This window comes from Oncorhynchus masou, chromosome 6, assembly GCF_036934945.1.
Source record: "Oncorhynchus masou masou isolate Uvic2021 chromosome 6, UVic_Omas_1.1, whole genome shotgun sequence".
In the NCBI taxonomy this organism is placed as follows: domain Eukaryota; kingdom Metazoa; phylum Chordata; class Actinopteri; order Salmoniformes; family Salmonidae; genus Oncorhynchus; species Oncorhynchus masou.
In genome coordinates, this window is record NC_088217.1 from 16,847,894 (window position 1) to 16,863,266 (window position 15,373).

The 15,373-nt window shown below is 41.6% G+C and overlaps 1 protein-coding gene across 1 annotated transcript; it reads right to left on the minus strand.

Moving 5' to 3' along the window:
* Positions 1-2,566: 2,566 nt before the first annotated feature.
* On the minus strand, positions 2,567-11,441 carry LOC135541426 (keratin, type I cytoskeletal 18-like). Its single transcript, XM_064967675.1, has 7 exons — positions 10,850-11,441; positions 9,195-9,277; positions 5,253-5,409; positions 4,345-4,509; positions 3,682-3,807; positions 3,083-3,303; positions 2,567-2,732 (listed from the first exon to the last, which is right to left on the minus strand). The coding sequence occupies exons 1-7, from the start codon at positions 11,330-11,332 to the stop codon at positions 2,699-2,701; spliced, it is 1,269 nt and encodes a 422-aa protein (XP_064823747.1). The 5' UTR covers positions 11,333-11,441; the 3' UTR covers positions 2,567-2,698.
* Positions 11,442-15,373: the final 3,932 nt, after the last annotated feature.

The following is a 15,373-nucleotide window of genomic DNA, read 5'->3' on the forward strand; positions in this document are numbered from 1 at the left end:
CTGCTGGGCTGAGGAGCCCCTCCCCCCTCTTTTCATCCTGCAGCAGCTTCTGTCTCTCCACTGGGTTCGTTGTTCACTTGCATCGTTGGCGTGACTGGCTGGGACTTGTAGGCAGACCTTTCGCATCATCCTCCGAGTCTGATATTACTTTGATTTCGTTATTCACTTGAAGCAGAAAAGACATTCCCTCATCCTCTGATTCTATTAAATCCTCCTTCTCACAATAATCTTCAATCAGTTTGCGCCGCAACGCGCGACGGCTCTTTCCTTTTAATTCAGAGTCATCAACACTTCCTATTCCACAATTTACACACAGGTGTCATACATTGTCCTCAGTTAAAGTCCAGAAACTCTATTCAATTTCACCCAACAACGTTTCCCACTTTCGACTCATATTGTCCTACTCACGTGGCAACAACGACAATGCACGCAATGGCAATATAGCTAAAATTCGTTCAGTGGTTAGCCAGCTATGGTTAGCTATCTAGCAACTCTCCCAATGTCTCTCACTCATTGTCCATTCAAGGAATATGGGCCGGTGCTCACATGAAAATAAATCTCAACTGTGCCTCCAAATTTCTTACCTTTATCGATGAGCTTATAATGTAAATTTCAACGCGAAAGGTACTGTTTACTTGAATTTTAACCATGTCAGCACGATGTAACAGCTGCCCCAGTCCACTTAAATTGTTCTTCTTCATTTTCCATGGGCTTCGCCCAAGTACCCCATAGTGGCTGGAATACAACTGTAATAAGCCCCTCCTTATCTTCAGTCAATGAACATCATTTTCACAACCTCCTGTCCAGGTGGGATAAGCCTGTGTGCAGTGCAATGGCGATTGCATTGTCCGTTGATCTTTTGGTGCGGTATGCAAATTGTAGTGGGTCCAGGGTGTCAGGTAAGGTGGAGCTGATGTGGTCGTTTACCAGCCTCTCGAATCACTTCATGATGACAGAAGTGAGTGCCTCAGGGCGATAGTCATTTAGGCAGGTTATCTTTGTTTTCCAGGGTACAGGAACAATGGTGGAAGCATGTGGGGATTACAGACTAGGACAGGGAGAGGTTGAATCTGTCCTTAAACCAACTGGTCTAGTTTTGAGAATATTCACACGTTTAAAAGTCTTGCTCACGTCGGCCACAGAGATAGAGCACACACAGTCATCTTGAGCAGTGGAGGATCAATGTTATTCACCTCGAAGCAAGCATAAAAAGTGTTTTACTTGTCTGGGAGATAGGCATCGGTGCTCGCCATGCAGCTGGTTTTCCCTTTATAATCCGTGATTGTTTGCAGCCCTTGCCAAAAACAGATCAATATTCTGAAGAAGTGCATACTTTCTCTTTTACTTCTTCAAAATTATTTGACTGCAGTAATGTGGTAAGCTATTTGAGAGACAGCTTGCAGATACTGTATATTGATGACATAACGTGCTGGCCTTCACAATAAGGAGCTACACATAAACTGTATTGCACTATGGTCTTTCTTATTTATTGCCTATTATAAACTGGGTGGTTCGAGCTCTGACTGCTGATTGGCTGACAGCTGTGATATATCGGACCTATACCACGGTTGTGACAAAACATGTATTTTTACTGTTCTAATTACATTGGCAACCAGTTTATAATAGCAATAATGTAGCGTAACTAAGTAGCCTACCTAAATTCAATAAGAGCACAATAATTAATTTCTTCCTAAAGCATTCTTCTCTATAGCCTATTCACAATAAGTTATAATTTATTATTTTATTTTATGTGCTGTGATTAATTAAGGACTTTATGAATGTTTAATTGCTAATTGTTTACCTCACATGTTGGTTTAAATGTTGACTATAGTGTTATACACATATGATAAATATTCATCAATTTCTTCTCTCATTATTAAGCCACACCATCCTTGGTTTTAGGATGATACACTTTTGCAATATCCTATAAGCTTTTGTTCATGGGTTTGGGGATGTGTGCCTCTTTCTGTACATTGAGGTAATTTCAGGACAATATTTCTGTCCGTTTAATCATTTTTGTCTTTTTCTGTTACTAACCCTACACTATGTCATGCATCATGTGTGATGATGGCTTTGAGTTTTTTGTAGCTTTTCTTGTATTTATTATATTGCTACACAAGGGGTGTTTGTGAGTTTGGGACTTTTTGATTGCCCGTGCTTCGTACTATAAAAAATAAATCATATTTTAAAAAGGGAATTACAGTTTTCTATCCATCACATAAAGAAGATACATTTTAAGCTTTCCTAAAATCTTGCAATGGGCCCGGTTCAATGGGCTCAGTTCAATAGGCTCAGTTCAATAGGCTCAGTTTAATGAGTTGGCAGGTAGCCTAGTGGTTAGAGTGTTGGACTAGGAACTGAAAGGTTGCAAGATCAAATCTCTGAGCTAGGAGATAGATGTGTGACAAGGTAATATTCTGTTGTTCATCCCCTGAACAAGTCAGTTAACCCAGTGTTCCTAGGCTGTCATTGAAAATAAGAATTCATTCTTAACTGACTTGCCTAGTTAAATAAAGGTAAAATTAAAAAATGGGCTCGGTGCAGTGGTTAGATGAGAAACAACATGTTAAATGATAAACCATTGCATCAAGGATTTATTTTTATGACATGGGTTGATGGGTTTGACTCCTCTGTGTCTGTGGGTATTTCTCTCCATGAAGTTTACACTTGGTCATCACTTTTGTCCCGCGTCATTCCCTTAGGGTTTCAGTTCATCCATAGCGTCTTGGAGCCTGGAATAGAAAAAAATAGGTATTAAAAAACAGGACATTCATTCATTAACAGGACAAACAATTATGCTATACCTGATTTATACTGTAGATGGCGTCAAACTACCTCATCCACTCACATTAGTAAGATGGCGCAGACAGATATGGCAGCTCTGCTTCAAGCTCCAAAGTACTATATTTCATTCATACAAGGCCTACTTGCTGCAGATGTGTCCAAAATCATTTCGTGTTTCTGCCATTTGACTTTGTCACAACTTCCAAGTATTTTCCACCTGGCCTATCAAGGTGGAAGGTGGAGCTATGAACATAATGCTTATGCCTATCTAATTGGTCTACTCCCCTCGTCCACTCACTTGAAGTCCCCTCCATCGAGCAGGCTCCTGTAGGTGGCGATCTCGGCCTCCAGCTTCATCTTCATGTTGAGCAGCGCCTCATACTCCTGGCCCTGATGCTGGATGTTGCCCCGCAGGTTGGTCAGCTCGCCTTCCAAACGGATGAGGATGTCATTGTACTTCTCCACCTCCATGTTGGAACGCATCTCCACGTTATGCAAGGTGTCCTCTAAGGAGGATTTCTGTTTGAAATAACAGGATAATTTTGGGAATGTTGTTGAATGACATTGGGATTATTAGAATGTTGGAATTTGGAGATATGGAGTGTATGGCTAAGGTATGGTGAGCGGCGCTATAGGAGGACAGGCTCATTGTATTGACTGGAACGGAATACACGGAATGGAGTCAAATGTGTTTTCCATTTGTTGGATGTGTTTGATACCATTCCATGAATTCCATTCCAGCCCTTACAATGAGCACATCCACCCATAGCTCCTCCCACCAGCCTCATCTGTTGTACATAGAGGACATACTGGGGTTACTATCAGTTCCATTTCTGCTCTGGAAAATATAGGAATTTAACTGAAATATGTTATCATCATATTGAAAGAATATCTTACCAAGCTTTTTTGGGACGCCAGCTCAATCTCGAGGGTCTGTAGCTGTCTATGTAGGTCACTCATCTCAACCTGGGCCCCCTGCAGGGCCTCTGTGTTCTGTGATACCTGCACCTGCACGTCTGAGATCTATACCACAGCACAAAGGGAGAGAGATGGGAGAGAGATGGGAAGGAGGGAGGGAGGGAGGGAGGGAGGGAGGGAGGGAGGGAGGGAGGGAGGGAGGGAGGGAGGGAGGGAGAAAGGGAGAGAAGGTGAATCAACTTGAGAGGTGAATTCATGTTTTGTAGTTCAGGCTTTTGTTGTGTGACTATACTACCCAGATATGATACTGGTTTGTGCAACAAAACAAAAAGCAACAAAAAGATTTTATTGGAAAGCTACACTTTTTGCAAATACACATTTTTATATTGGCCTGTGGGTGTGAGGTAGTCCATTTAAATTCCAATTGCGGATCAAAAAGTATTATAGGCTTTATTTTTAATTAACTTATTTTATTTTATTAAACCTTTATTTAAATAGGCAAGTAATTTAAGAACAAATTCTTATTTATTCTTACCCCAGCCAAACCTGTACTTGTGGTGTGTAATGTTAGTATGTCTGAAGTTATGATAAGAACATATCCATCCTTCTTTCCTGAATACTGTAAAGATAGGATGGGCAAACCTGGTTTTCGTGCCACACTTTGAGGTCCTCTGCGTTCTTCAGAGCCATCTTCTCGTACTTGGCCCTCATCTCCTCCATGACCAGTGACATGTCCTGACCCTTGGGGGCGTCCACGTCCACCTGCACCCCCGACTGAGTGATCTGGTTCCTCATCTCCATCACTTCCTGTTGGAGAGAGGGAAGAAGGGAAGGGGTAGAGAGAGGGACAGAGACATGAGAAATAGTAAGGCATTCCAAAATTAACCAACTGTGAAAAGTTCATAGCTAGCGATGAGGTTAGTCTGATTTTGTTATCACATTATCATCATTCTTCCTGGATTATATCATTCATAAATCTAGTCTGGAAATGTTTTATTTCATGCAAATATTCAATTGTTTGACATTCAATCTCAATCAGGGGAGAACAACTGCCACGTCTCATTGAAGCCATGAAGTTAAAGGCCGACCAAGGTACTGCAGGCTGTTTTTTTTTTCGAAAAGCAGGATCCCCATTATAGTGAATGGGAAAATGGCAATCTTCGTTGGCAATATTTGTATAAACATTTTTTTTTCAGAAGATGGTCATGGTACCAATATTTGCTTCTATCACACCAAATGTATGTCCTTGAACCAACTATTTTAAAATCGCACACAGAAGAAGTTATAAGGATATTCAAATTGCTACCGGCCGCCTGCAGTACCTCAGTATGCCTTCAATTTGAGATAATCAATGAGAGGGGGCAGCACTGAGCTAGCCTGCAATGTCGCTACCTGGAGTAGCTCAAATTGAGCATGTTAAGTCTTGAGAATCCCCCCCATGAGACGCTTCCAATAATAATATTAGTCTTCAACCTATTCAAATACAATACAAATATTAATTTTAAAATTATAATTTGATGTGGATATCCAATATTAATACTATAGCTCACATTGTCATGGTTCTTCCTGAGGAAGATGAGCTCCTCCTTCACGGCCTCGATCTCACTCTCTGCGTTCATCCTGCCCATGTTGGTGTCATCGATGACCTTCTTCAGCCCGGCAATGTCTGCCTCCACTGACTGGCGAATGCCATTCTCAGATTCAAACCTGTGGGCATAGGGAGACTGTCACTACACTCCTTGTTGACATGAAATAGTTGGAAATTGTGACCTTGGGATTGTTCTGAGATATTAAGCAACAAAGTTTTCACATCCCAGATCTCTGAACTGCTCTGTAGTGAAGTCTTCTTTCACAACCCTCACCTTAAAAGTACCTAAAGTGCGGAGTATAAAAATCCTTAGACATTTCTAAATAATTTTTTATGGGGGTTCAATAGCAGATATAACCTTGTGGCTCTGACATTTCAATCTGGATTCAGCCATTAAGGCTCTATCTGACACTTCTGAATTTGACATGTTCAGTTAAAAAAAAAGTGTAACTATTTGAATACATAAATGATAGAATAATACTAAGACAGCATGGGTGATATTGCCACTGGGTTGGGAGAACAGGGCCCGGATTCCCGATAGCGATGGAACTTACGTGTGTTTTAATGATGCACCTTTCTTACAATGGCCAAAGATGTAACATACGTTTCCCAAAACACCACACAGAGACAATGGCTGCAAAGTGAGTCGTTGGAGCATGTGTCGATACTGGTAGGATCGAAAGAAAGGGAGCACTGCGCTCGGATCAGCTTCCTCCATTCAAATCTTACCGTAAATCTTACCAGCTGGAGATAAAATGTATGACGATGTAATGAGACGGACACTTTTTACATACTGCAGGTTTCTCCGATCAAGTAACCTAACCTAAACTGCACCCAATCAAATAAAAATGCGCTGTCATGTTAACAAACAACACATCCTAAAAACAGGATAGGTAAAAGTAAAATGGACAATATGGAATTGACAATCACAACTTTTGTCCTGGTGTTTCACCTCATTGTCATGATCAGTGGTTTCAAGTTTGTATCCGTACATTTTTGATAAGCTGATCATAGCGAAAAATTAAATAGTTCTGCATTTCCAACTGTGTAAACACATTACAAACAGGCTTACGATAACTCCTAAAGTTGGGTCACTGATATTCAGAGCTTAAATAGCCAAATGAATTAGTCACAGGAAACAGGACTAATAAAGCCAATGCAACGGCATCTTTGACAAATGGTGGGCCTACCACATGAATGGGCATTCATACAATTCCATTGCTGGCCGACATGGTAGGCGACACCCCAGTAAGCACGATCAGTCGTAGTCCTTTTTTTGGTGTTTTACAAATGGTAGGCTTACCGCATAGAAGGGCATTCATACAATTCAATTTCAGGCAACACTACAGGCACCTCAGCATGCATGGAACAACGCTGACACTTTTTGAGCGGTTTGCTTTGGTGCAGTCCAGACCGGAATTCATTTCTACATTCACGGAAATTCAATAGATTGGACATGATTTGGAAAGGCACACACCTGTCTATATAAGGTCCCACAGCTGACAGTGCATGTGAGGGCAAAAACCAAGCATGAGGTCGATGGAATTGTCCGAGAGCTCCGAGACAGGATTGTGTTGAGGCACAGATCTGGGGAAGGATACTAAACATTTCTGCAGCATTGAAGGTCCCCATAAGCACAGTGGCCTGCATAATTCTTAAATAGAAGGTTGGAACCACCAAGACTCTTCCTAGAGCTGGCCACACAGCCAAACTGAGAAATCAGTGGAGAAGGGTCTTGGTCAGGGAGGTGACCAACAACCTGATGGTCACTCTGACAGAGCTCCAGAGTTTTTCTGTGGAGATGCGAGAACCTTCCAGAAGAACAACCATCTCTGTAGCACTCTACCAATCAGGCCTTTATGGTAGAGTGGCCAGACGGAAGCCATTCTTCAGTAAAAGGCACATGTCAGCCTGCTTAGAGTTTGCCAAAAGGTACCTAAATGACTCTCAGGCCATGAGAAACAAGATTCTCTGGTCTGATGAAACCAAGATTGAACTCTGTCCTGAATGCCAAGCGTCAAATCTGGAGGAAATCTGGCACCATCCCTACGGTGAAGCATGATGGTGGCAACATTATGCTGTGGGGATGTTTTTCAGCGGCAGGGACTGGGAGACTAGTCAGGATCGAGGCAAAGATAAAAAAAGTAAAAGTACAGAGAGATCCTTCATGAAAATCTGCTCCAGAGTGCTTAGGACCTCAGACTGGGGCAAATGTTTACTTTCCAACACGACAATGACCCTAAGCACACAGCCAAGACAACGCAGGATTGGCTTTGGGACAGGTCTCTGAATGTCCTTGAGTGGCCCAGCCAGATCCCAGACTTGAACCCGATTGAACATCTCTGGAGAGACCCCATCCAACCTGACAGAGCTTGAGAGGATCTGCAGAGAAGAATGGGAGAAACACCCCAAATACAGGTGTGCCAAGCTTGGAGTGTCATACCCAAGAAGTCGTCTACTGTTCGTCCGTCCCCCCAATATCTAAACTACAATTTCGCCATTGCAAGACAGTCAGAACACATCATAATATACATTAAGAAATGTATCATGATCAACAGAGAAATTACTGTCATCACTGAACAATGATGCAACAACATCATTTACTTTAAGATTTTTGACAGTGTTTTTTGTTGTTGCCATTATTGTTGGCTAAACTAGCCTAGATCGTACTTAGAGGGACATGGCAAAGACATGCGTTCTGATTGGTTCATTTGTATTTATTCAGGCGTGTGATTGGATTGCAGATAAAACCATATAGCGCCAAGTTAAAATGGGTTTATGCAGATATACGTTTCTAGTTTTCCATTTTTTTTCATTTAAAATGTACAGTAGTTTATTTAATTTAAATATTTTACTTCACAATCATCTGAAGAACCTTCTTAAGATCATTTATGTGACTATCTCATTTTTGACAAAAATGCCAGATTGAACCTTGAACCAAGGTCTCGAAATGATGGGGTGAAGGCACAAAATGGCTGCCGTGTTTCAGTTCACTATGAAAGGGAAAATTGATATCTAGTCAGTTGCTCAACCAAAATGTGTTGACTCAGACACTAATCTGAAGTCAATTTTGATTCTCTCCCTCCTTTTTATTATCATTAGAATTTGGGGAGGGAGGCCTCTTGAGTGGTGCAGTGGTCTAAGGCACTGCATCGCAGTGCTAGCTGTGTGACTAGAGATTCTGGATTTGAGTCCAGGCTCTGTCGTAGCCGGCCGCGGCCGCGACCGCTTGTAGGGATGTCATTGTCCCATTGCGCACTAGTGACTCCTGTGGTGGGATGGGCGCAGTGCACGCTGACAAGGTTGCCAGGTGTATGGTGTTTCCTCCAAGACATTGTTATGGCTGGCTTCCGCGTTAAGTGGGCATTGGGTCAAGAAGCAGTGCGGCTTAGTTTGTTTGTGTTTCGGAGAACTCGTAACTCTCGACCTTCGCCTCTCCAGAGTCTGTACGGGAGTTGCAGTGCTGAGACAAGACTGTAAATACCAATTGGATACCACGAAATTGGGGAGAAAAAGGGGTAAAAATATAAAAATAGAATTTTGGGAGGGAAAATTTATAAGCACATCAGACATTTACATGAAGATGCCAATATGACAGATTAATTATGAGAGATTAGATAAGACTGCATACCAGTACAGGCACTAGACTTATGGGTCTGGGATATCTCAAACTCTTGAGAGTTCTTCCTTGAACTGAATGGCGGATACACTACCTAATTGTGTATAGTGAGTTATAACCAATTGAATTTGTGAGAAGCACAAGTACAGTATGAAATTAAACAGATCAGTTGATTTTTTTTGACAGAGCGACGATCTACAAAATCGCAAATGAACCCTTGCATTGTATACAAAGTTGTGGCTCAACCAGTGTGCAGAAAGATGCAATTTACAGTGGAAAACTCACTTTACTTTGAAGTCATCTGCAGCTAAGCGGGCATTATCGATTTGGAGCACAAGGCTAGCATTGTCCGCTGTCGCATCAAAGACCTATTGGAGAAAAAGATTGTTAATGCTAATGAATACATGACAATAACAGACTAAATCTTTTGGAGGACAATTTTGCAGATGATGTGAGCATTATGATGCTTTACTTAACATGACTTTTGAATCCATGTCAGTTATAGAGGAAAGCTGTAGGCCTGTATGTTTTCCCCCACTTACTTCTTAATTCTAACCATAATTGTGTGTGTCATACACAGATGAGCTGGCAATAAAAAAGAAGAACTAAAACAGATCACGGGATCTGCTGCTCATCACCACCATTTTAAATCTAAGACTCTCAGGGGAGTGATATTGAAACTGCAGGTTGAGTGAATCACAAATGAATCTATGGTTACCGTCACATGTCTCTAAGAAAAAAGAGGAACCACAAACGGAAGAACAGGAAAATGAGTTCTCTCTCTAGGGCTGAATCTGTTCTCAATTTTCATTGTTAAAAGACAAAGGCGGGGCTTCCTGTCCCCCACAAAACCATAAAGAGAGTCGTCCCCCCCAAAAAAAAAGATCTGTGTGTTTCTACCATGGCATTCTGGTGTGAATCACACAAAAAAGGAACCTCTTGTCCATTTATGTGTCCGGCAAGTGGAACAAGGCTAACATTCATCATAAAAGTGCCATCATAAACTATAGAGGGCCTCTGAATTCTTTTGGACAAAAGTCTGTTTTTGCCAGGAATTCATGAGATCTTGTTGAAATTCTTAGAGATCTTTGACTGTGATGTGAGTAGTTTACAGAGACTTTGACTGTGCTGTGTGGAGCTTTAATGGTTATACAACCAGCACACCCACCATGTGTTTCAAATCTCACAGGGGATTCTTTTTGTGTGTTGTCACACCACATCTGGTTCACATTGCTGGTCCCTCCCACACCACACTACGCCCCAGAGTAACCAAGGAGAGTGACCTGGTGAGTTGGAAACAATCTTGGAACATTGTTTATGGGTTTTGGTCAGTTTTTTGATGATGATTCACTGCTTCCACCAAAGGATTCAATTGAGGAACTATTTGACCAGTTTGAGGAGTGAGGGAACTAGGGAAGGAGGGGGAAGGAAAGGGGATATCTGCCCCATCCGGCCCCACCCTCTATTCAGTTGTTAGGACATTTTATAAGGCAGTTGTTACAAAGCAGGGTTCATCACAGAAATGTTGAAGTGAAGACAGAAAGAGTGAGAAGCAAAGTATAAATGGGTGAATAAATAATTTTCACTATGCTTAAATTAATTCTTGGAGGGACATCTCTCATACCATATGGGTTTTAGTTCACAGAAAAGTTGCAACAGTGGTGACATTACATGGATATTTTGATTTATAGGTTAATCAAATAAGGATTATCTATGAACACACGTATCTAAAGCAACAAAAGACAAAACAAATTCCTCACCGTAAGCCCTTTTCTACACACATTATCAACAACCCTCTCTCTCTCTCCCTCTCTCTCTCTGTCACTCTCTCTTTGTCTCTATCACTCTTGTAATGATACTGTATTATTATTTGTTTGAATGTAATACTATTCATCAAGACACCCCATATTGCTCTCTCTCTTTCTCATTCACACCCCCACCTTCTTGCGCAGGTCGTCCAGTATAGGGCTGTACTTGCTGTAGTCGCGGGCGTCTGGTCCTCCCTTCTCCAGGGCCTCTCGGATCTTCATCTCCAGCTGTCCGTTGGCCTGCTCCAGGTTCCTCACCGTCTCCAGGTAGTTGGCCAGACGGTCGTTCAGGTTCTGCATGGCCCCCTTCTCGTTTCCCATGACGTGACCACCGCCACCACCTGCCGCCGTCGTCTTGATCAAACCACCCATGCCCAAACCCATAGCGGCGCCCATGCCACCACCCATGCCCATACCACCGCCGCTCACCTTAAAGGAGGATGTGGAGTAGGAGGAGGAGCTGGCCGGGGCACCGCTGCGGAGGCCCCCGTAGGCTGTGGAGGAAATGCGGGTGCCCTGGCCTCCGGCCCCGCCATAGGTGCTGGCGGCCCGGTAGGAGGACACGGGCGCAGAGCGTTGGAAAGAGGTGTGGCTGCTGGACGGTCTGTAACTCATGACTGCTGATGGAGGAGTTAAAAGGAATTGAAAAGAGAGAGCGAGAGGAGACTGAGCTGAGATACAGAGAGAGTGACTCGGGTAGAATGAACCGGAGAACTAATACTCCCCCTACACAACTATCCTCTCTCTCTCTTTCGCAGGCAGGCCTCCAAGACCCTGCCTACATCCACACCCCCATCCTCTCTTTCCTACTCTCCTCCCTCTTCTCTCATGCTTTCATTCGCTCGGTTCCTTATTTCCCCTGTTTTTTTGCATGCATCTAATGAAAAGCATACAGTACCAGTTAAAAGTTTGGACACACCTACACATTTAAGTTTTTTGTTGTTGTTTTTCTTAAATCTATTTTCTACATTGTCGAATAATAGTGAATTCATCGCAACTATGAAATAACACATATGGAATCATGTAGTAACCAAATGTATTGACATTTTAGATTTTAGGTTCTTCAAAGTAGCCACCCTTATCCTTGATGACAGCTTTGTATTCTCTCAACTAAGTTCATAAGGTAGTCACCTGGAATGCTTGTCCAACAGTCTTGAAGGAGTTCCCACATATGCTGAGCACTTGTTGGCTACTTTTCCTTCACTGTGTGGTCTAACTCATCCCAAAACCATCTCAATTGGGTTGAGTTCGGGTGATTGTGGAGGCCAGGTCATCTGATGCCGCACTCCATCACTCTTCTTCTTGGTCAAATAGCCTTTACACAGCCTGAAAGTGTGTTTGGGTCATTGTCCTGTTGAAAAAGTCCCACTAAGTGCACACTAGGTGGGATGGCGTATCACTGCAGAATGCTGTGGTAGCCATACTGGTTATGTGTGCCTTGAATTCTAAATAAATCATTGACAGTGTCACAAGCAAATCACCCCCACACCATCACACCTCCTCCTCCATGCTTCACGGTGGGAACAACGCATGTGGAGATCATCCGTTCAACTACTCTGCGTCACACAAAGACATGGTGGTTGGATCCAAAAATCTCTAATTTGGACTCATCAGACAGACCAAATGTCCATTTCTCGTGTTTCTTGCAGATTTTCCACCATGAATGTCAGGATTTGGCCAGGGTTGTTCCGGGTTTTGGTCACTAGATGCTTGTGCTTTTTGAATGTCCATTTTATTTGCACCTGTGTTTTTCTTGGCCCAGTTCTGTGCTCTGTGTTTGTATGTTAGCACCCAGTCTCTTCTTGTTCTTGGTGTCTCTTTGGAATTCTGTTTTTGTTTTTGAGTATCTCTTGGTTTTTTGTGCTATTCCTTGCAGCAATTCTTAACCATCTTCTGGGTTCTGCTGACTAGGCCAGTTGGTTAAGTGATGTTTCTCATGGAGACAGTTTCCCTCTGAACAGATTGAGTTTTCTGAACAGTTGATTTTGAGATGTGTCTGTTACTTGAACTCTGTGAGGTGAAATCTGAGGTGCAGTTCATTGCTGATTTCAGAGGCTGGTAACTCTAAAACTTATCCTCTGCAACAAAGGTAACTCTGGGTCCTCATGAGAGCCAGTTTCATCATAGCGCTTGATGGTTTTTGCAACTGTATTGAAGAAACTTTCAAAGTTCTTGAACTGATTGGCTCAAACGCATTAAAAAGGAAAGAAATTCCACAAATGAACTTTTAACAAGACACACCTGTTAACTGAAATGCCTTCCAGGTGACTACCTCATGAAGCTGGTTGAGAGAATGCCAAGAGTGTTCAAAGCTGTCATCAAGGCAAAGGGTGGCTACTTTGAAGAATCTCAAATATAAAATATATTTTAATTTGGTTGACACTTTTTTGGTTACAACATGATTCCATATGTGTTATTTCATAGATTTGATGTCTTCACTATTATTTAACAATGTAGAAAATAGTAAAAACAATGAAGAACCCTGGAATGAATGGGTGTGTCCAAAGCTTTGACTGGTACTGTATATTTAAAATTTACTTCCTACTACTGTGACAGTCCAGCTTACAACTTCATGACATTGTAAAAAATAGGGAAAATGTTTTAATTGGAAAAAAGAAACAAACACATAAAATTAAGAAAATAATGAAAGACTGGAGTGAATGAAGAAGAAAATAATTTAAGAGTTTTTAATCTGAGAATGCATTGGCATTCCTCTGGTTTTGCCCATAAAAGCATATTTATAATGGTTGCTGCATAGTTTATACATATGTGGTCAGCCAAACCCCAAAATAGCTGGATATGGGCATACTTCTCAGCAGGGCTAAACAAAACTAATTGAATATGTTAGCTAACTTTGGCCAACTTTCACAAACTATTTCCCTGCACCTCTTGTTTGGAATGGCTAACTTTACCACACTAAACCTCTTTGGACCGACCTATGATGAATTTGTGAGAAAACCAGTGATAACAATAGTTATCCCATTATTATTTACACTGAGTATACCAAACATTAGGAACACCTTGCTAATATTAAGTTTCATCCCCCCCCATTTTTGCCCTCAGAACAGCCTCAATTCATTGGACCATACAAGGTGTCGAAAGTGTTCCACAGGGATGTTGGCCCATGTTGACTCCAATGCTTCCCACAGGTGTATCAAGTTGGCTGGATGTCCTTTGGGTGGTGGACCATTCTTGATACACACAGAAACTGTTGAGCATGAAATACACATACACAATACACAATACACATACACAATTCATGTCTCAATTGTCTCAAGTCTTAAAAATCCTTCTTGAATTTTTTATGGCTGCAGGGGCAGTATTGAGTAGCTTGGATGGAAAGGTGCCCATTGTAAACGGCCAGCTCCTCAGTCTCAGTTGCTAATATATGCATATTTTTATTAGTATTGGATAGAAAACACTCTAAAGTTTCCAAAATGGTCAAAATACTGTCTGTTAGTATAACAGAACTGATATTGCAGGCGAAACCCAGAAGAAAATCAAAACAGGAAGTGGCTCCATGTTCCATAGCCTCCCTTTGCTGGATTTAAGGGGATATGAACCAGATTCCTTTCCTATCGCTTCCTCATGGTGTCAACAGTCTTCAGACATAGTTTCAGGCTTTTATTTTGAAAAATGAGCCAGAATGATAACATCGAGTCAAGTGGTCACATGAGTTTTGCTCACGCAACAGAATTTGGATGGGTATTGCTTTTCCCTCTCCTACTGTGAAAGACATTTTCAGTTGATATATTATCGATTATATATTTTAAAAACAACCTGAGGATTGATTATAAAAAAAACGTTTGACATGTTTCTGTGGACATTATGGAAACTATTTGGAATTTTCGTCTGCGTTGTCGTGACCGCTCTTTCCTGTGGATTTCTGAACATAACGAGACAAACAAACGGAGGTATTTTGGATCTAAAAATAATCTTTATGGAACAAAAGGAACATTTGTTGTGTAACTGGGAGTCTCGTGAGTGAAAACATCTGAAGATCATCAAAGGTTAACGATTAATTTGATTGCTTTTCTGATTTTTGTGACCGAGTTACCTGATGCTAAGTGTACTTAATGTTTTATCGTGCGATCGATAAACTTACACAAATGCTTGGATTGCTTTAGCTGTAAAGCATAATTTCAAAATATGACACGACAGGTGGATTAACAAAAGGCTAAACTGTGTTTTCCTATATTGCACTTGTGATTTCACGAATATAAATATTTATAGTAATATTTATTGTATGTAGCGCTATGCTATTCAGCGGTTGTTGATGACACTTATCCCGATATCGGGATTGCAGCCACAACAAGTTTTAACCAGTCTCCCCCCTTCATCTATAATGATTGAAGTGGATTTAACAAGTGACATCAATACGGGATCATAGACTTCACCTGAATTCACCTGGTCAATCTATGCCATGAAAAGAGCAGGTGTCCTTCATGTTTTCGATACTCAGTGTAGTATAACCATGTATTGAAAGACCCCTGTTTTTCATAGCCCATATTAAACAGGAAACATCCAAACTTCAAACACACCTAGAAGATGTAAACTCCGGTTAATCAAATTAGGTGTGCACAAAGACTTTGGTATGCTGATACCACAGTGTATATGTCTCTCAGTCGTCAGGGATAGGATTGGGAGAGGGAAGGG

Coding starts and splice junctions, on each gene's coding strand:
- LOC135541426 (XM_064967675.1), bottom strand. CDS start 11,332: ATGAGTTACAGACCGTCCAGCAGCCACACCTCTTTCCAACGCTCTGCG. Junction 9,278..10,849: donor TGGACGACCTGCGCAAGAAG/GTGGGGGTGTGA, acceptor TTTCTCCAATAG/GTCTTTGATGCGACAGCGGA. Junction 2,733..3,082: donor CTCGATGGAGGGGACTTCAA/GTGAGTGGACGA, acceptor TTTCTATTCCAG/GCTCCAAGACGCTATGGATG.